The 21,129-nt window shown below is 53.6% G+C and overlaps 6 protein-coding genes across 6 annotated transcripts; 2 read left to right on the top strand and 4 right to left on the bottom strand.

Annotated features, from left to right (window-relative positions):
- Positions 1-158: 158 nt before the first annotated feature.
- Positions 159-693, bottom strand: ISF_05796 (Zinc finger, AN1-type; the record flags this gene model as incomplete). Its single annotated transcript, XM_018849401.1, has 2 exons — positions 159-233; positions 550-693. 2 exons carry the CDS (start codon positions 691-693, stop codon positions 159-161), a joined length of 219 nt encoding a protein of 72 aa, XP_018703428.1.
- Positions 694-4,893: 4,200 nt separating this feature from the next.
- ISF_05795 (acyl-CoA dehydrogenase) lies at positions 4,894-6,966 on the top strand (the record flags this gene model as incomplete). The annotated part of the gene is made up of 3 exons (XM_018849400.1): positions 4,894-4,990; positions 5,078-5,294; positions 5,370-6,966. 3 exons carry the CDS (start codon positions 4,894-4,896, stop codon positions 6,964-6,966), a joined length of 1,911 nt encoding a protein of 636 aa, XP_018703427.1.
- A 107-nt stretch (positions 6,967-7,073) lies between these two features.
- ISF_05794 (hypothetical protein) lies at positions 7,074-7,571 on the bottom strand (the record flags this gene model as incomplete). The annotated part of the gene is made up of 1 exon (XM_018849399.1): positions 7,074-7,571. The coding sequence occupies one exon, from the start codon at positions 7,569-7,571 to the stop codon at positions 7,074-7,076; it is 498 nt and encodes a 165-aa protein (XP_018703426.1).
- Positions 7,572-8,917: 1,346 nt separating this feature from the next.
- ISF_05793 (WSC domain protein) lies at positions 8,918-10,903 on the bottom strand (the record flags this gene model as incomplete). The annotated part of the gene is made up of 2 exons (XM_018849398.1): positions 8,918-9,235; positions 9,638-10,903. 2 exons carry the CDS (start codon positions 10,901-10,903, stop codon positions 8,918-8,920), a joined length of 1,584 nt encoding a protein of 527 aa, XP_018703425.1.
- An 881-nt stretch (positions 10,904-11,784) lies between these two features.
- Positions 11,785-12,489, bottom strand: ISF_05792 (hypothetical protein; the record flags this gene model as incomplete). The annotated part of the gene is made up of 1 exon (XM_018849397.1): positions 11,785-12,489. The coding sequence occupies one exon, from the start codon at positions 12,487-12,489 to the stop codon at positions 11,785-11,787; it is 705 nt and encodes a 234-aa protein (XP_018703424.1).
- Positions 12,490-15,710: 3,221 nt separating this feature from the next.
- ISF_05791 (LysM domain protein) lies at positions 15,711-20,730 on the top strand (the record flags this gene model as incomplete). Its single annotated transcript, XM_018849396.1, has 15 exons — positions 15,711-15,743; positions 15,888-16,526; positions 16,593-16,711; positions 16,767-16,824; positions 16,877-16,990; positions 17,056-17,215; positions 17,286-17,354; positions 17,408-17,950; positions 18,012-18,127; positions 18,184-18,243; positions 18,303-18,474; positions 18,538-18,759; positions 18,818-18,918; positions 18,984-19,402; positions 19,464-20,730. The coding sequence occupies 15 exons, from the start codon at positions 15,711-15,713 to the stop codon at positions 20,728-20,730; spliced, it is 4,092 nt and encodes a 1,363-aa protein (XP_018703423.1).
- Positions 20,731-21,129: the final 399 nt, after the last annotated feature.

Genomic DNA, 21,129 nt, shown 5'->3' with positions numbered 1-21,129 from the left:
CCGTCGCTAGCAATATCGTCGAATCGTCGTCGTGTGGGAGAAGGGGAGAGAAATGCGGCGGCGGCTGTGGTGGTGCAGGACTCGAGAGTTGGGCCCGGCGCACGCCGTGGAACTAGATGCCATGTAATGCATTCGTGTAACGGATACGGTAGGCGCTGTTAGACGCCACGAATGACCTGGGTTCGTTCCGATTCGAGCTGGGCAGCGTTGCGCTCGTGTGACTGCTTCTTGCACTGTGCGATAAATTTGTCAGCACCTTGTATTGCGAAGGGATTGATCAATGCGAATCCTCGCGATGGGGAGTGACAGGCGGTGACGTAGGCGAGGGCGGCCTGGTGCGGCGACGCCGGGGTAGGCAAGGTGGAAAGTGGGCGGCGCAACCAACCAACCATGCTTGAGTTAGCGCCGTGGTTGGGGTCGCCCGGCGTCGTACATGTGCGGGTGTCGTGTTCTTCCGGGATAGAACGGGGATGGGGACGGGGATGAGTAATAACAGAGATTGAGACCGAAGACCGGGAAAGGAGGCAAGAGAAAAAGGGATCGACTTACGTCTTCGAGGCCGCTGCACTTGTGATCCTCTAATAGGCGGTGCTTGCCGCAGAAGTGGCCGTTGCAGAAGCCGCAGTCGCCGACGATGCGTTGGGCGGCTTCACGGCAGTCCTTGGCATTGCAACGAATCTTTTTAGGAGCCATAATGTCGTGATGTTGCGGGGTGCAGTTGTAGAATTGTACGAGCGATGATTGAAGGTTTTTGTATCTTGAGTCGCTGTCGGGGTTGGCAAATGGGCGGGTTGCTGGTTGGTTCCGTGATCGGTCAGCAGCAACAGTCGTGTGCAGGCGAAAGGCGTTGGAGGCGGTTAGCAGCGGTACGTCGTTGAATATGTGTGTACTCGAAGCTATGTGTACGGGAATGTAGGATAACTTGAGCAGGGAGGAAGAGGAAGAGGACCAAGAAGAAAAAGTGGTATGAAGAGGAGAAGAAGTTGTGTTTTTGTTGGGAGAGGATGAGAAGGGAAGGAGAGGAGACGGAGGCGGCGAAGGCGAAGGCGAAGGCGAGACGATGCGGTGGCGGATGACTGACTGGGCAGCGGGTACTCGGGACAGTGGGCAGACTTGGCTTGGGCACAAGGACAGCAGCAGAGATAGCGGATACAGGGGATGCAGGGTCTTGCAGGCACCACAGTAAGGCAACCTGACGGCTGGGTCGTCTGCTCCGGGCGCTGGGATGCCGAAGGTACTCTGATTTCTATGGCCAATGATACCGTGCTCAAAGTATCTGTCGCTTCCACAAGTTTCTGGTAACGTTAGCGCCGATGGCGAGTTGTTGGACCCAACGCACACGCCCGTCAGAGCAAAAGCCATGACTGATGACACACCCCCGAGTGTCGGCCGATTGTTGGGCATCTCGCTGGCTGGCCTGTGGCCTGCGCAGCTGACCTGCACCCGGAGTACATACCAAGGCAGGGGCGTCTGGGGCGCCAGACGAGTCTCATAATAAAGCCGTCACACCTCAGCCACGAGCCAGCACACTGTGCAGATATCAGCATTGTTAAAATGAAAGAATCAATATAAGCTCCCCCAGACCCTGCTTCATATCTCCCTGTGGTCCTGCGGATCACGCTGTGTCCTCTCCGCCACCATGCGCCCCGAGTTGGGCGTGGGCGGCTAAGGCATGCCTGCATATAAAGACCAGAACGGAGCACCACTACAGTACGTACATAGGTAACTTATGTACCAACAAACGGTCTAACATGCAAAGGCGGTATACGAGCAAATGGACACCCGCGACACGAGCAGTTACGCTTTTCGGCATCGTCAGCTGTCGTTTTGTGCATATGCCGTGTGCGCCTTCGACAACAGTCGACGTGATGCTCGAACCGTCTGGAATCCGTCCGGCTATACCTTTGGCTCACCGCGCAGTGCTTACTCGCTCACTAACACAAGGAGGCAAAGAAAGGCCCGCCGATTATCCCTGATCCCGTCCATATCGACCCGTCCATCGACGTTCATGGAGCCCAAGGTAACCTGCCAATGCCTGCACGACGGCACTTCCTTCATCAACTCCGTTGTGCCAATTCCTGCCCGCTCCGCGAACCCGTTGGCCTTCCTTCGCCCAGCCCAACCCAACCCAACCCATTCGCCACCGCGTCTCGCTAACTTTGCCCATCCAGCACACACCCTGCAGCTCCATCATGCACGATGGACATCTTTTCGATTCCGCTAAGCCTCTACCAGACCCCCGGCCTGCTGACGAAATGTCTGCCCAGTGCCCGCGGCACCAAATCCCGTCCTCCCCGCCCGAACAAACGACGACTTTTGTATCGCAACAACCTCTCTCCGCCTTCAAACACGCCAACATCACCAAAAGCCTCTGTCGCTGCATTGTCTCGAGTCAAGCCCCAGTCTTGTGTTCCCGCATGTCTCAATTTTGAATTCTGATATCTCGACTACTTACCACCGGCACATGGTTGCACCCATGTTTGCCGATCCCCGGGCAGAGACAAGTAACCCCCCACACAGCCTGCTCAGGACTAATGTACGCGCCCGCCGCCTCTGAATCCAATAGTTTCGCGCATCACCTGAGCACAAGCCCATGTCAAGACGTGATTTCTACATCCATCCCGGTCGCTCCTGCTTCTTGCGCACACAATCACAAATGTGGCTGCGGGCACCTCTGCACCTCTGTGCTGGCTGCACTTCTACCCCCCAACAGAAACCATGTACTACGTGACCGGCCTCGTCAAATGTGACTGTTCGTCCAATATATGCTGCTTCGCCCGAATGTCACGGCGATCGGCAGTCGTCTCTGCGTTCCTCACCGTCTTATATAATATGCATACCAACTGGCAGCCTCGCCTGGTTGCAGGTTGTGCTGCTTCCCTCCGCTGCCTCCGCCAAGGATCCGGACGCCATCTGTTCCAGCTAACCAAAGAAGAAAAAAGCGAAAAGGGAAGACAAAGGATGGCAGTTGACTCGCACAAAACGTGCAGCAATATTTGTCCTTCGACTGTTTGTCTTGCCGCCATCCGCTGCTCGCCCGGCGACTGACTACATGCACTTATACCTGACCTACCTCTTTCCCACTTATTAATAAGAGAAGTGATGCGCCGGCCCGTCTCAGCTCCTTGCAAAACACCAATGTTAAGTCACACAAAGAGCACACAAGTCTTCTCGGTTTACCGTTTGAGCATGGCCACCTCCCGTTGAGACACCTGTCTCGGCCTGTCTGTCCCTCGTTTCTCCTTTAGTCCGCTCGAGGATTTGCAACGCCGTTTCACAACGCCATGAAACGGCCAGCACGCAGGTCCCGCAGCCAAAGGAGGATATCAAATACAAGTCGAGGTTCGTGCGAAGTACATGGTTCGGCATGGTAACCAAGCTTGTCCTGGCTGAGATAGCGCGCCATTACCGGCCATCCATTTGTACAATATTCTCAGCCGCTCCGTCACCGAGGTGGGTGCTGGTGGACGTCACGAAACAGCGGAAACCGGGAGCGGTGATGTGCTTCTCCTATGCGAAACAGTAAACTTTGCCGGCGGCGGACGTAAAAGAAAATCAAACACAAAAGCAAAAAGAATGCCGCAGCGAGGACTCGAACCTCGGTTTCCAGTGGTTTGCGCAGAAAATATCCTCCACAAACTAGTGTCCTGACCCCTAGACGACTGTGGCCAAGCAAGTTGCTGTACAATAACCTCTTCACTGTCGGAAGACAGCGCTAAATTAGGTGCAACGTGGAAAAAAAGACAAGTGCCGCAGCGAGGACTCGAACCTCGGTTTCCAGTGGTTCGCGGTGTTGTAAACTCCACAAACTAGTGTCCTGACCCCTAGACGACTGTGGCTGACTTGGTCTGATTGTTGAGAAGAGTCAAGCTTAAAGTGCCTTATGTAGTCCAGGGCTCAAAATCTCCACTAAATTCCGCTGAATGACGCGCCTAATTGGTCACAGATGTATGTATCAACAGCAGTTGTCCTTGAGGTTAGCATGCAGAGCACAGCTTTTAGACAAATTCCTTTTTCTTTTCTGGAAAAAGTCTGATATTTGAGGTGACCGATTGTTTGATAAAATCAAGCGGAGATGTGTCTCCCAAGCTGAACAGTCCCAACGCCAGTGTACAGGCCAAGGGGCTGTTTTAGCTCATGGTTAAGCAACTTCAGTTGTGTTCTCCGATGACCTTGCAGGGCAAAGCTGATCCTACAGCTTATTTATTAACCACAGGAATGAGATGACGTAGCAACAATGCACAGAAATTGATTACTTCCACAGTCACATGGTATTACATGTTTGACTAAAACTTGCGCTCATCTAGCTCACCGGAAGACGCGGTACTAACAACTAACATGCATCCAGGGTATGTGGGTTGGCAGCAAGCCATTGTGGCTCTCCCACGGAACAAGGTCCGCGACACGGGGGAAAGGCATGCATTGACAAGAAAAGGGCGACGGAGACGAATGTTCATCTTTGTGATGTCTCCACCAGAAACACGGCACCATTTTACTATATAGTCGTAACGTTGTCTCGAGAACGTGGACTGCCAGTTTTCTATGTACTAACTACTGGATCCGAATCACACAGTCGTCAGTCTTGGTCCTAATGACCTCACATTGATGTTTCTCGTTTATCCTCACTACTCATGTCGAACCCGACCTCTCCTCAACTCACCGACCACACATTACCCTTGAAATCATGATAATCCATCCACAAAGAACCCCTCACGGGACTATTCCGCAGTCTGGGGGAGCCATCGCTCCACCTGCCGAGGTTACCACCACTAGAAACGGCCAGCTCCGCCTCGACCGTCCGTACTATGTAAAGTATATGAAGGACTCGCCACACGCGAGCACCTCTCCCGCATTATCAACATCAGTGTCCTGGATCTATAAGCGACTATCACCATGGAACCTTCCGGAGCCGATAAGGGCTTTTTCCAGACACCACCGACACTGTCGAACCAGTTCCACGACGACGAGTCTTACAAGCGATGCTTCAAATGTAAGTCAAGTTCCGGGCGTTTCTGTCCACTGCGGGATGGGCAGCTCGACCGAGACGCCTAGGAAGCTAACGAACCTTTTTGCGTAGTGTTTCTGTCGGAGAATGTGGCTTCCCAAGCCCGGGATGAAGTAGCAGCACTGGGCGAGGACGTGCTGTCCGACCAGGTCTTTGCCTGGGTCTCGGACGCCTACCGCAACCTGCCGTACCTCAAGGGCTCCGGCCGGTCGTCGTTTGGCCACCGCACCAACGAGCTCGTCACCGGTGAAGGATGGCGCGAGCTGCAAAAGATGGGCATCTCCAAAGGGTAAGCACACTTTGGCTTTTGCAGCACTTGACAGAACATTGGCAATAACTTGGCTAACACGTAAACTTGTCACAGAATCGTCGCGACGGGATACGACACGCCCCACGGCCGCTTCTCGCGGCCGCTGCAGTTCCTGCGCCTGCACCTGTGGCAGCCGTCCTCGGCCGTCGTCACCTGCCCGTCCGCCATGCAAGACGGTGCGGCGTGCCTGCTGCGCCGACACCTAACGGAGCCGGCGCTCTCGGCCCGGCTGGCGCCCGACGCCCGTCGCGCGTTCGAGGACGCCTACCGCCGGCTGACCTCGCGCGACCCGCGCGTCGCCTGGACCTCCGGCCAGTGGATGACCGAGCGCACCGGCGGGAGCGACGTCTCTCTGACAGAGACGGTGGCCACGCCGGCAACCGAGCCCGGCCTCGCCGGGGGCGACGTCCCGCTCGGCCCCTGGAGCGTCAGCGGCTTCAAGTGGTTCTCGTCGGCGACCGACTCCCAGATGACGGTGCTGCTGGCCCGCACGTCGCCCGGCGGCGGCGGGCTGTCGGCGTTTGTGGCGCCGATGCGCCGCCACGACCCGCACGCCGTGACCGTCACCGGCCGACCCGCTGAGAATGGCGGCGAGGCGCTCAACGGCGTGCGCATATCGCGCCTCAAGCACAAGTTCGGCACGCAGTCGCTGCCGACGGCGGAGCTCGAACTCGACGGCATGCGCGCCTGGCTCGTCGGCGAGGAGGGCCAGGGCATCCGCGAGATCAGCCAGGTGCTCACCATCACGCGCGTGTACTCGGCCGTCTCCGCCGTCGCCTACGTCGGGCGCGCGCTGGCCGTGGCCCGCGCGTACGCGCGCGTGCGCGAGGTCGGCGCCGGCCGCCGCGCCCGCATGCGCCTGACCCGCAGCCCGCTGCACATGCGCACGCTGGCCGCCATGACCGGGGAGTACCGCGGGCTCATGCTTCTCAGCCTCTACGCGGCCTACATCCTCGGCGTCTCGGAGCACCCGGCCGGTGACGATGAGTTGCCACCGGCGCTCAGGGCGCTGACGCCGGACCGGAAGCTCGCGCTGCCGCTGATTCGCGTGCTCGGGCAGGTGACCAAGGCGTACGTGTGCAAGCCGTGCGTGGCGCTGGTGTTCTCGTGCATGGAGGCGCTGGGGGGCGTCGGGTACATGGACAACGAGGAGCAGGAGTACCTGAACGTGTCGCGGCTGTTCCGGGACGTCGCGGTGCTGCCGATCTGGGAGGGCACGACGGACGTGCTCAGCACGGACACGGTCCGCGCGCTGAAGCACCCGCAGGCGGGCCGGCACTGCATCGCGGCGCTGGACAGCGTGATCGAGAGGACTGCTGCGTTTGCGGGGAGCGCACCGGAGGGATGGGATGCCGTACAGGAGTGGAGGACGCTTCGCGCGAAGATTGTGAGCACGCCGCAGGAGGAGCTCATGGGCGAGGCCAGGGATCTGGTCTCGGCGCTCGGGGATATACTGGTCTCGCTTCTCTTGTACGTGGATGCTGCGAGTGATGGTGACAGTGCCGCGCAAGAGATCTTCCTGCGCTTTGTCGAGCGGAAATATCATGGTGTTGAGAAACGAGAGAGGCAAGACACGGAAGCTGAATTACAGAAGGATACGCTCATTGTGTATGGGACTGAGGACGTCGGAGCCGCGCCGCCGAAGCTATGACATCAAGATCACGGGAGTGCAATACACTAGCAAGTTTGTATAATCACTATATAATTCCCCTATATAAATCGTTTGTTCAATTGTGTGATATACATGGCAGAGCCTGTCTACCATTTGCACTCTCCGGTGCGGTTGTCCGTAGCCAGTTTGGTCTTCTGGCAGCTAAGACCACTAGGGGGGTCGGCACCAAAGATCTGCCGGCGGCCTTTGGTGTCACAAATATTAAAGTCGGTACTGCCGTAGTCCTCGAGAAGAATGGCGTTGTAAGTGTTCTTGACGAGCTGCCACGTGTCGCCGCCAGGAGTGCCGTCGAGACACTCGAATGATTTGCCAGGGTCGGTCAGGATGCAGGCGTTGTTGTCGCGGTCGTAGAGCACGTTGGAGCCGGCGTTCTGGTTAATGCAGTACCAGCCGGCGGGAAGGCTGGGGTCATCGAGGAAGAGCTCGTGGGTATGAGCGTCCTGCTGGAGGAGTTTGCCGCTGATGGTGTCTTGCAGGTGGAAGCAACAGAAGCCCTTGGGAACGTCATCCTGACGGGCAGAGATGGCGGCGCCCAGGGCGATGCCGACGATGGAAGAGAGCATGAGGGGGCAGGTGAGCTTCATGATGTTGACGCTGTCATGTATCTTGCTGTGTTTATCAGGTAATGTTAAGGCGTGGATGTGGAAGAAGGGTGGCGGAGAGTGACTTCTTATAGCTGACTTACACGGGACAGGGCTGTTGGGACACAAGCGGGTGCGCAGTTTCAGGATTAGGAAGTTGCCGACACGAATTAGAGTTTCCGTCACACAGAATTGTCCATAGCAGTGCATGCATGGTGCTCCTGGCGCCACCAGAGCAGAGGCAGGTACGGGAGTAGTACAAGGTGACGACGGTGGTGTGGTGCAGCAATATGTGGACTGCGATGTGCCAAGTGGCCAACCCGACTGCATCGAGGTAGGAGGAGGACGATCGGCTCATGTTCAGCCAGTCACCGAGCAGAAAAGAGCACGAACGGATACAGCCGCCTCATGTTGAAGCAGGAAGAAGGAAAGAGTTGCCGATCCATTCTAGCCTGGTTCTGGCGATGGCGGCATGCGAGGTCGATTCTCTGTGGTATGGGACCTGGTGATGGGCTTTTTTGCGGCTTTTCCTATCACCCAGCGGGGAGATTGATTAGCCTATCCTGGTGAGAACAGGATGCTAGGCTGGAGTTTTGATGCCCTCGATGCAGCGGTCAAGACCTGCATAGCGGAAAAGCGGACGCCGTTGGGCGCAGAAAGGCGGCGAGGTGTAGCGGCCGGCTGGTAGGAGTGCGGAATCAGACAACTTGAATGGCTCCGAAATGAGGAGACGGCGTTGAGGGGCTGTTGAACCCGTGAGCATCTGCATGCATTGCAAGCCTGCAGAATGTGCCAATCGGCTACCAAGGAGGGGGAAGAAGGATGTTGGGGGGATTAGCGATGTGATGTGGCGTCGAGGTGAATCGGCTCATTACAGGCCAGCCGCCAGGGGACTTGGCGGGGCTAGCGGGTGGCTGCGGGCCCTATAACCTGCCGAGTCAAGCCACTCACTTCCTTCAAGCCTTCTCAAGCCCTTTCCTCCTGACACCAACAGTACACTTGCGGGCTCTATGCCGATATAATGTACCGTGGAAGCTCGATCATGCGCAACAAACGGCTGACAGAAACTTCCAGAGGCCCACTCACATCCAAGTTGCCCAAAACCAGCTTCGTCGATCCGTCAGCGCTCTTGCTGGCATCGATGAGGTGATGTTTACGTATGTAGCAAGCTCTGGAGGATGCCCACGTCTGTCAGCTTCGTCCCGTCTCCCTGGCACCGCCCGAGGCTCTGAACACGCCGCTCCAGGAATTTCTGGTCGCAGTATGCATTTACCCAGAAGATGGGTATGCCAGTTTTATGCACCATGTCGAGGTGCTCCTTGAGAAAGGCGGCATCCCTCTCATCGTCTTCAACTAGGCATGCCGTCATGAGGATGGTGTAGCCTTCCCTTGCCACGCTCTCCCAGCTTTCCAAAGATGGGCGCCCGGACCCTACGCCGTAGCTGGTGGTGCTCGTCGCTTCGGCCGGGGACGATGGCCACTACCGGGTCGATGAGCAGGTGGTTGTCCAGGAGGCATGTCATGTCGGCGGGCAGAAGCGTTTTGGCTTGCTTGAGAATGGTGAGCTTGCCCGTACCCGGGAAGCCATTTAGGACGACTATCCTACCACTCGACCTCTTTGGCATTGGCATTTCTTCAGCAATCTTGTTGGCCGTTGTAAAGGAGAACTTGATTCGGTGTTAGCGAAGAAGAAACGAGGGGAACATTTGCCGTTGAGGTTAGAAAGCCGAGATGGAAAAACTCCTTTAGGCAAGTCCTACTATGACTCACCAGGAGATTGTATCTCACACCTTAAATTAGGTTCGATGGCTTCCGGCCGAAATATTTCTTCTAGTGCAATACTTGGCGCTTCATTTATAAACCATCTAGCATTCGTTAAAGGCCGGCTCTTGCGCCACCGTACAAGTTCCCTGACTAACACAATTATCACTCTGCTTGGCACAGCGAACCCAAATTGACTTTGTCTTCCACCCTGCCCCCCAGAGAGTGCGACAACTACCTCGACTTCCATAACCATATCCATACCAGTTCCCAGAGCAGTCCGAACTTTGCCAATAGCTAATTTGAACCTCGCCATCAGGGCAGTTGCCAGCGCTCCCAATATCCAGACTTGCAACCTGGCAGTCTAGGTTCACGCACATGCCATTGGTGTCCTGCTTGATAGTGACATCGTTGTGCTGATTACCAGTACAGTCTGCGTGGTAGTGACTTTTGAGGCTAAAAGAGACGTCGCTCTCTGGCTGCCCACCCCGGCAGATGCCGTGCGATGGTTCCGGCGACACGGTGCATGTCTTCTTGTTCACGCAATCGTTCTCTGGTTTGGCGCAACGGAGCCAGAGAGACTTGAAACTGTCGCCGCCCGACCAAAGCTGTCGGCAAGTGTTTCTGCTGCCGTAACCGTAGCCGTACCATTCGCCTGAGCAGCCGGCATTCTGCCAGTAGCCTATCTGGATCTCGCCATCCGGACAACCACCAAGGCTGGCAATATCCAGAGAGCTGACCTCGCAGTTTGTGTCTATGCACATGCCGTCAGAATCTGACCGAATCAAAACCTCATTGGTGACGTCGCCCGTGCAGTCCCCATTCTTGTGGGACATGAGCAGAAACGCAGTCTCTGAGGCACCAGGGGGGCTTACAGAGGTAGAAGAGGTAGGTACTGTGATAACAGAGGCGGAGGTTGCAGCAGTAGTAGAAGCGGGGGTCTTTTTAGGAGTCCAGGCAGGCTTGTTGCCTGCGACGACATTGAATACGCCTTCGCCACCGCAAATCTCAGAAGCGTTGCCCGCACAAGGCATTGCGCAATCCGTAGGCGAAGGGCTAAAGTCGCCCTGGACGTACTCGCCGCACCAGCACTCAGTGCCAGCCTTGAATCCGACGTATTTATAGCCGGCGTCCCAGCAATGACCCTCGCATTCAAGGCGGGTGAGGTCATTCGGTACGGCCAGCTGCGTCTGGAACGGATGTATCGAAGCGTCTTTGTAACAGCCAATATCAGTCCACACAGGCGATACGGACGTGGAAGTTGTCGTGGTTGTAGTAGTGGTGCTTGTGGTTGAGGAGGACGTATTTTCCGACGCGACAGCAACGCAGTAGGCATGCTTGCTCCAGCCCTTGCAGTCGACAGTGAGGGACGGGTTCCAGCGGGCAAAGTCTTCTGGAGAGACCTCCCAAGCCTTTCGGATGGATTCACAAGTTCTCTTGCCATAGTTGTCATACCAGTAGCTGCAGCCTTTTATGGTACGAATGTCATAGCTGAGAAAAGGCTCCGTGTCGGCCCAGGCCACTTCCACCAGGCCGGCCAACCAAGCCGTAAACAGAAGCCGAGCAGACTTCATTCTGATGTACTGCCCACTGAAAGAAGAATGAGATGAGTAAAAGAAGCAGAAAATGTGTTTCCGGCGCTCAAGAGTGTGCAAGAGGGGGGAAGGTTGGTACTCCAGTTTCCTCCGGTGTATAAGTGAGAAGTCGGGTATTAAGAGAGAAGGTATGGGGAGGCAAGGGCGGCGAGAAGGGAAGAGTACCGCATGCGACTGTGCCTGTCCAATATCTCTCCTTGCAAACGGCGAAAGACAAGATCCTTTGCCTTGCATTGGGGCGTCATGCACCGATATTATGAGCTCCTGGCCAAAAGATCCCTGCCAGTGAAATACGCCGACATGTAAAAATGCGGCTTTAGAAGGAGCGCAGCCAAGTAAGCCCACCTCAGCCTGATAATAAATTGAGTGGCTCCCGCGGAGAGGAGAAATGAACATTAACTAATGGTGGATTTCCCCATGGTAATGAATCTCGTCCATCGGTCTTGTTTCCGAAACGGCTATGTGGGCTGCAGTTCTCGGCATCAAAGGTACTGCCAGTGTTGTTACTCTTGGGCTGGTCCAGTCATTCTCAAGTCCTGAACAAAGCTTGTCCGGTAACATCAGCGGAACTGCGCTTAGCTCATCAGGCGTCTCAGAATTCATATTGGCTTACGAGGCCGTAGATAGCACGGAATAAGCCATTTATTCGGCTACTACAAGGCAGGCGCCAGGCAGCGAATTGGTGTTACAAAGCATTATACCCTGCAAAGTGTCACACGATGAAAGCATTTGTTGATCACTTCGAATGTAGTAGAGCGGCAGCACGAGAAAAACAAAGCTCATAGTTTAAGACTTGGAAGTTTCAGAGTTAAACTTGTTCTCCTAGAGATTTTCTGAAAATATGCCGCGATTACCTACGGCTAATTTGCTGGTCGCTGCTCGCAGCCCTTGACTGGAAACATGCGAGCCGTGAGAACGCCCCATTTCTCAATTGGTGCTTTATGCTCCAATGCCCTTTTCGTTCCCATATACTCCTCCCAGGCATTATCCAATATCTTTTTTCGATTCCTAAAAAACGATTCCGCGTTGGCGCCGGTGCCCTGTACCGAGTCTCTGATGCCCTGAATCGTCTTGCCGTAGAGGAACAGCTGTCTGTTCCCAAGCAATGACCGAAAGGCAATGGGGTGGACGCCCTTCACCGCTTTTCTCAGATGTGGTATCAGATACCTGGACATATCAGCCCTCCTGTCAGTGATGACGCCATCCACGCAGGTGTCCAGGCGATGAAACAGGCTCTTGTTGCTCTCGAGCTCTTCGACCGACATTGTAGCCTTGATGGCGCCGACGCGCATGGCAATAGTCTCAAGAGAAGGCAAGTAAAGAAATTTACCATCTTTGACTTTGCACCAAGGTGGACACTGGATGTCGCCAATCTCTTTGTCGAGCATGTTCATTGCAGTCTTGTCCACATCAAAGTCGGCCGAATTCTCTAGGCCTGCCCCAAAAAGTGGCTTGTTGCGAAAGTCGTGGAGCTCTTCTCCGTCATACGGCTCGCCTTTGAGCCGTGCCCCCTTGCTACCGCTGATGTGACTCAGGAACTCACGCAGACTGCAGGCATCCGTCATTCTGCCACCTTTTGCCTCGACCGTTGCGGTGCCGACGCAGCGCTTGTATTGGGGATTAGTAGGCAAACATCTTCCTGTGGCTTGATCGGCAGAAGCGCATTTGACCCCAATGATTCGATCGCTGTCTTCCACGTTCTCTAACTCGAATCGATATGCCAAGAAGACAAACAAATTCTCGTAGATGTGGCGTAGACCGGCTTCCGCGGTACCCAGAAGTGTCGTGATGAGAAGGAAAAAAAAAGATATTTTCATGATGAGGATTAAAGCGTAAGCAAGTAGCTTCAGTACAGAAAGAACAGACCTGAGAGAATGAAGAAGGAGAGCCACGGCCTATTCCAGCAGTGCAGTGAGCGGAGGGAGAGAAAGGGTAGACCGATGAGCAGAGACATCACATATGGATGTGTATCTTGCCTCGCCAAGCAGCGGCAGCCTTGCAGACAATATTCTAGTCCGAACTCATAAGCTGATATTAGGAACAGTTCCTGCCCTTGTTGCATGTGGATAATGGACGGGACGGCTCCTCCATAGATACAATACATGGTCGACAGAATTGGGTTGAGTTCATGTCATGGCTATCACACAGATGGGGCAATAACCGCAAGCAGGACGGCGAGAACCGGAAACTGTTTCGCATTTTTCTTACCGTATTTGCTCGGAATGACGTCCTGGCCTGAACCCGACGGTTGGGTCGTGTAAAAGCCCACCCGCTTCCTACTTTGTTACGTTAGTTATTGGTATATGTGCATGAAAGCTACGGAAATTTGGATATGCGGACAACGTCCCTTTGGACATCGTCTTCGGAGCCGCGTATGGATGAGCCACTATGGCTTGTGGATACTATTGCCTGACAACACATGCATCGATTGGCTTCTTTCGCGCGGATAATCAATAGTCATTCAACTCTGTTCTTGTCGAGTCCTCTAGTCCCAGAATGGTCGATGTTTGGCAAAAAACTCAGTAGGGTTCCCTAGCTCTTCATCCGTTGCGTCGATGATACATCTGGTCTTTTGGTCGGTGATGTGATCTTTCCAATCATGACCGGGATAACACCGCTGGAAGTGCTTCTGATAATACCGCTTTTGGACACAAAGATAGTTGGTTGGCGTTAACCATTCCCGCTCCGCCGAACCATTCTCGAGAAAAATAACTCGAGCATAATAAGGAACGGGCTTTTCGAATTCAGACCAATTGTACCATTCCTGAAAAACTCGAAACCAATCGGCGAAGCGTCTGGGGACTTGGTCGTCTGGATTTTCCGAGGGATCACACATCATTTCGAAAGTGATGCTTTTTAGTGACGCCAAGTTGTCTTCTATCCAACGATGGTGTTTGCCTTCTAAGTGATCGTCTGAGTAGGATTCTGTATAGTCTAGTATGTCATACATGAAGACGATATGGAGATGCTGTGCTTGAATGAACCAAGGATGTCGGGTGATGGTCTGCAAGTAACAGGAATGAAATCGAATGGTGTCCATGTCGAAGCGGAACCAAATCGGCAAGCCTCCTCCTGACTTCATCGGCTCTGCAAATATGAATTTTAAAAACCCACGCGATTCTTTGCACGCCTGGTAGGCTGCGGATGACCTGACCACGAATTGTAAGCGGAAGCTTCCGTCAGATAGCTGAACGTAACCATAGTATCGGGAAAAGTTGGAGAACAATGGCGGAATGGTATAGTATGCCAGTTCCCCTGGTGTGCACCATGACAGGTCCTCGGGAGGATCCTCGGGGAGCTCCTCGTCTTTGCGTGGGGGCAATTCGTCGATAAAGGTGAGTGTCATCGGCTCGAGCGCAGCAAGCCATATTCTGCGTCTGATCTCGGCAGGAAATTGAGGGAAGAGCGGAAACATGGTTGTTGATTGTTCATCCATCGCGGAAACATTCAGGATGCCTGCAAAGCAATATCTGAGCGGATCTTGTCAGCTGCAGAGGGAAGCCCACTCTCGGGGCCACAGTTGAGGAGCAAGGAAGGGCTGACAGGGGCGCTGGGTGGGAGAAAGAGTCTCGGGGTTGAGAATTCTGCCAAGGCTGTTAGGAACCGAATACTTTTCGACCGAGGACCGAGGAGACGGAAGGCTTTACGTACACTGGGAATGCGCGTGAGGAGGCCGGCCGGATGTCGAGAGCCGGAGAGGCATGAAGTCCGTTCAGTTGAGTCGGGCTTCCCCGCCAGTGACCGCCGTACCTAGGTATCTAATGATAAGATCAGGTTCAGGAACATGAGAGAGAGAGAGAGGTGATTGAGTGAAGGTTAGTTGAGACTGCTACATGATGTGCCTACATAACTGTGCTCCGGTGGAACATTCGTCCGTTCCAGATGTGCCCAGTCGGGGGTGAGGGCAGAGATAACCTGTTCCAGCTCCTAACAGATCGAAGGCTGCTGCCAGTGCTCAACAGCATGCTCGCCCCAGTCTTCATAAGGCCCGGTGTAAGGCGATGTATTGGACTTTCACACGTCTACTAATAAATGCTTTTGCTTAAGCTGTGGGGTTCTCGCTCTTGTCCGGCGCCTTCCGAACCTGTCACGATCGTTCATGGGAAGCCCTAGTTATTAGCTCATCGAAACCGTTTGGCCGCAGATGGCTATTAGTAAAGCGCGCCTCTTATTGTGGGAATAGAGGGTTAGTAATTTCCACTTTGCCCCAGGCCAGCGGCTTCTGTTTCCGGATTCAGGGCTATCGCGACCCTGGAACGGGACAATCGTGCTGCATACTGATCTCACAGCTTCATGAGAACTCATGCTGATGCAGCGAGATGGAGCAAGCTATGTTGATGGAACTGTTAATGGCAGAATGGCAAAATAACTTGCCGATTTGCCGATTTGCCGTGTGCGCGTGTGCGCGTGGGCTCATGGCTGCTTTTAGGCCACCCTGCTTGTCCTCGCCGCGGTGCCGACCGTAGGCGAGGCTCCATTATCCAGGAACAGGTTGGAGATACATATCCGCAGAATTCATGGTTAACTTATGAGGTAATGCAACCATTGATACTGTGGCGGGCAAGTCTCTAGAGCGCGTTTTCTCTGCTCTTCTCTTTCGTCTTGTCTTTTCTCTTTCGTCTTCAATGACGCCGTTGCACTAACTCATACACTCTTTTTTTCTTCCGTCAAGTTCCAAATTCGTTTTCGAGTTTCTTCGTTGCTTTGCTTCCAAGTCTTATTGTGACATAAGTGCTGTACATCATGAAAGTCATCGCAGTTGCTCTTCCGATTTTGTTGGCATACAATGCCCACGCTCAAGTGTCTCCTCGAGCGATCGGTACGTTTACAACACATGCCTCGTTTTCTTTTATATGGCGGCAAAAAGATCTAGCGGAGTGACTTTTAAAACTTTAAAGCTGACTTTGTTCATTTCTGCATTACAGATGCCGCATTCTCCCACATTGACTCTTTCGTGGAACAGTGGAAGCTCGACCATCCCGGACTCAGCCAAGACGAAGTCTCGGATATCCACGGCACCGCAAATCGGATGAAGGACCAGCTGGCCAACCCGTCTCCTCCAGAACCGCCGGTAGTTGTCCCGTCAATTGCCAATAGACCTTCCTCTTCATGGCGGGCCGGGCTCGGGAAGATCGCCAGCAACAGCACCGGCGGTGCCAACTCCAGCGCGACGCTTGATCGCGCCCTCCAAATCGTCCAGCAAGCGCAGCGCGAGTTCGACTCGCGTAACAAGGCACGATTTGCCGATCCCCGTATTAACAACTACTATGACCGCCACAGTGGCCATGCCAACAAAGCTCGTGCTCTGGACAGGGTCTCGCTGTATATCAACGAAACTGTCACCACTGCGGCTGCCATCGTGGCGGCCGCGAATGAGGGCAATGTTACCAAGGTGGACTACTCGAAATATGTTCTCCCTGCTGAAATCGCGTCCAAAATTGCGTCTTTCGAAGAAGACTCCGACCTGATAAAACGATCGCCTCCGGGAACGGGAGCGAGCTGGTGGATGGAAACCATTCGCCATGATGGCAAAGTTCCCTTTGGTGGCTCCGCGAATGACGGCTATAAAGTTTTCAGAAATGTAAAGGATTACGGTGCAGTGGTACGTACATCGTTTCAAAACGTGTTTGTCGCTGTAACAGAGGATACTAACAAATGGGACGTACAGGGTGACGGCAAGGCAGACGATACCGACGCCATTAACAAAGCCATGTCAGACGGCCACAGATGCGGTGCCGACTGTGGTTCTTCGACTATTAAGCCTGCTATCGTCTATTTTCCAGCAGGGTAGATCTTGGTATATCCCGGCCCCGCCTGCTTAAAAAACTGACATGAGATGCAGCTCCTACCGCGTCCGTCAAACAATCCCCATGTTCTACAACACTCAGGTGATCGGCAACGTATGTACATACTGTTTATATATGCAACGCTAGCTCTGACAAATACTTGCAGCCAAATGACATGCCCATTATCTTGGCCGATGAAAATTTTGTTGGATTAGGTGTTCTTTCTTCTGATGAGTACACTGGCGGTAGTGGTGGCGCAGACGAGTGGTTCATCAACCAGGTATGATAGCATACACAGTTACTCTACTGACAATGCTCCAGACATTATTCTGATCAAAGATCTAGAACAATTTTTTCCGTCAAGTCCGCAACTTGATTATCGACACGAGCAAAGCCAGGATGGCCAACATTGCAGGTCTCCACTGGCAAGTTGCGCAAGCTACAAGCATTTTCAATGTTCACTTTTACGGATCCAAGGACAGAGGCAAAAAGCATATTGGCATCTGTATGTTGGATGCTTTGTACTTAGCCGCGACTCAACGTTTTTTGCATGCTAACCATCCTCTGTTGTTAAGTTGCGGAAAACGGCAGCGGCGGCTTTATGGGCGACTTGGTCTTCAGCGACACTTCCATCGGCATCCGCTGTAAGTCGTTGTTGATGGCGTACATAGCATCACGTCTAACTCAGCTCTAAAAGGTGGCAACCAGCAGTTCACTTCGCACTCCATGGCCTTTCTCAATGTAGGCACTGCCGTTGACCTACTGTGGGATTGGGGCTGGACTTGGAAGAACATGTACGTTTTTAACACTGATGTCGGCTTCAGCATGGATGGAAGCTTTATGGGCGGCTCAATGCTGCTTTTGGACAGCCATTTTGAATTTGTAAACTTGGGTATACATATAAAAACCCAAAAAGGCGGAACGGAGCCAGAACAGTTCTCCATGACGCTGGAGAATGTTAAGATGAGCGGGGTCAAGACTATGGCCATCCACGAGGCTTCAAACACGAGGCTAGCTGGGGGCTCTTCGCTCATCGAGTCGTGGATTCTTGGGAGGATGTATGACAATCATCATCCCGAAGGCACCTTTGTCACCGGCAAGTCTTACAAGCTCGCGAAGAGACAGCCGGAGCTGGTCATGTCAAACGGCGTTGCTGCGGACGGCTATTATATCCGCTCCAAGCCACAGTACGAACATAAGTCTGCTGATGACTTTATTTCGCTTGCAGGCACGGCCAAAGGTAAGCTTTTAGTCACGACCGTTGACAATGTTTTTTTTTAGCGACTGACACGCCTTCCAAGGGGACGGTGTGACGGACGACAGTTTCGCTTTTGCACTTGCGGCTGCGACTGCCCGGATGACGAATAAGCTCCTATACATCCCTATGGGGTCCTACATTGTTACGACTACCATTTTCGTACGCTCTTCATTCATTTGAATACTCGCCAGGAGACATGCTTACCGCTTTCACAGCTACCCCCGGGCTCTGTCATTGTTGGAGAATGCTGGGCTCAAATTGTCGCCAGAGGGCTGGTAAGCCCCCCTTTTGCTAAAAACTCGAAGATGTCTTATTTCTCTAACCTTCAGTAAAGTTTTTTGAGGATGCAGCAGATCCAAAGCCGGTGCTTTCGGTTGGAAGCTATGGAGACATTGGCTCGATGGAGCTTCAAGACTTACTTTTAACGGTCCAAGGACCAACCGCCGGTGCCGTGCTCATGGAATGGAACATTGCACAAGACAAGCAGGGCGCTGCGGCAATGTGGGGTGAGTCTTCTATTGCAATGTGACCTGTGTTTACATGCACATCCCATGCTGACAGATGTGTAGACGTCCACTTCCGCATCGGTGGTGCCGCAGGTTCGCATCTGCAAGAAGCTGACTGCCCTAAACTGACCGGCTCTGTGAACAAGAAGTGCATTGCTGGCTCCCTTATGCTACACATGACGGCTGAATCGTCTGGATATTTGGAAAATGTTTGGGCTTGGGTTGCCGATCACGAGCTTGATGGTGGCCCTAGCCAAACGCAGATTGACATTTACGTCGCAAGAGGTATGCGAGCACATGCTTTTCTCTCGCTTTGCTCTTCTTCACGACTAATACTGCAAAGGAATCTTGATTGAAAGTATAGCTGCCCCTGTTTGGCTGTACGGCACGTCATCTGAGCATTCGGTTCTCTACCAGTACATGATCTACGGTGCACGTAACATTGTCATGTCCATGGCAAGTTGAATGCAAGACGATCTCTCTCGACAAAGTTGCTAATTTCTTCCTAGATCCAAACGGAAAGCCCATACTACCTACCTGATCCACAGGCACCTGCGCCGTTCCAGGAGAGCCTTAATCTCCGGTCAGACCCTGACTTTAAGGAATGCGACTCGTCCAATCCTCACTGTGCGGCTGCTTGGGGTCTGTCCATCATTGGATCAACCAACGTCCGAGTATACGGCGCTGGTCTGTACAATTGGTTCCAGAAGTACGCACAGCCGTGTGTCGACACCCAAGACTGTCAGAAGCGCGTGCTCAAGGTTGAAAAGAGCGGCCAAGTGTTCCTGTACAATGTCTACACCATTGGCACTGTCGAAATGATCAACCACGGCTCTAAAAAGCCTGTACTTGCCAAGGCAAACACCAATACCAACATTCATCCTTTCACTTCCGTGGTTAATGCTTGGCTGCGCGCCACAACCGGAGAGTACGTGCACTCAGACGCAGTCTATTGTGTCCCTTTTTTACCTTGCTGAATGTGGCTACAGGGGCGAACTCGACGATGATGATAAGAATGATGAGTATGAAGACTATGGTACGACTACTTCGTGCAATGGCGTTTATGACACTCTCAAGGCCATTGAAGCGTCTTACGACTCGATACCCGACGCTTGCGTAAACCAGTATCTGGCCAAGGCGTTTGCTAAGAACCTGACCACGACCAGGGACAAGTACAACAGCATTATGGGGGATGACTACGAGAGCAAGTTCAAGATTTACCACGACATTGTCCAAACGCAGGCCATCTCTCAAATTAAGAAGTACATGTTGGACAAGGGCGCCGAGGGATGGCACTGCGCGAAACCGGAGCCGATCAAGTGCTGTAACGAGTGCGATCACATCGGTGGCAACTACCTGGATCCGATCTGCTTCCATCTCGGCTGCTTTGGCGCTGATGACGGTAACCCTAAAAAGTGCAGCAATGGAGTTGGCAAGAAGGTGTCGTGCCCAGACCAGGTCGGCGACTACCCCAAGCCACTGAGCTGGAGCCTAGACGACAAGGACAAGTTTTTTGACAACATGGAAAAGGACTACGGCGTCCTGCGCGACTGGATTGAGTTCACTGACTACGATGTCTACTACAACTACGGCTGTGTCTGGGGGTGGACGGAAGTCGACGTCGAGGGCATGGCCCAATGCCGAAAGGACACCGACGTGTTCTGGCACAACTACCCCTCGCTCAAGAGGGACTTCAAGCTGCCGGACCCCTCAGATATTATCAAGCGGGCATACGCCAACACGACGCGCCTGATGGACGAGACAGAGCTGCAGATGACCATGGCGGAGAACTACTGGGTCTCGTGGGAGGAGCTGGCGAGCACGCTGGTGCTGCCCGCCATGTCGATGAGCGCGGCGGTGCAGAACATGGAGGGCATCGTCAAGGTTGCCAACCAGAAGATTGAGCAGGACCGCGAGGAGGGCATCGCGGCCATCATCTCCGCCGTCTTCTTCTTCGTCCCGTTTGTCGGAGAGGCGGCGAGCCTGGTTGGCGGCGCGATCATGCGCACCATCATCAACCTGGCCGGCACTTTTGCGGATATCGGCTACTCGATCTATGACACGGTGAAGCACCCGGATAACTTGCTGATGAATCTGTTCAGCATCATTTTTGACGCGGGCAGCATGAAGGGCGCCTTCAAGTCGATGGCGGCCGAGTGGCGTGTGCTCAAGAGCGACAGGATTGATACGCTGCCAGAGACGTTTGTGAGGGATGTCAAGTCGATGCGCACGATGCAGGGTGTGTGCAAGCTGTAGCGCGTGTTATGGGATAAAGCGAGTCGTTTGGACATGATCGATTACCTTCCTTTGGATTCCTCTTCGTTTTCTTCTCCTCGTCGGTTCGGGGGAGCTTCCCCGCCAAGGGTGCCTGGAAACCCCACTAATCAGCGCTGAAGCTCGCTGTACAACCGCTGTAACGGGAGATGTGATATCACAGTTGTGGCAGGGCGTTACGCCTTAACTAGTAGATAGTCGGCGCCCTGCAAGTGGTTCACCAAGCAGTACGGAGTAGAGAGAGACAAGGAGAAGTTTTTATTTTCCACAACCCCATTATCCTACGCGTAGTTCTAAATCTTGTCCAACTAATAATTACTAGTATTCGAACGCCCAACCTCCCTCCGTCTCGTTTTCGGTGACGTCGCTTGACCCCGCCAA

This window comes from Cordyceps fumosorosea (assembly GCF_001636725.1).
Source record: "Cordyceps fumosorosea ARSEF 2679 chromosome Unknown scaffold_14, whole genome shotgun sequence".
In the NCBI taxonomy this organism is placed as follows: Eukaryota; Fungi; Ascomycota; class Sordariomycetes; order Hypocreales; family Cordycipitaceae; genus Cordyceps; species Cordyceps fumosorosea.
Note: the sequence above shows the minus strand (reverse complement) of the source record. Positions and strands in the feature narration are given on the sequence as shown.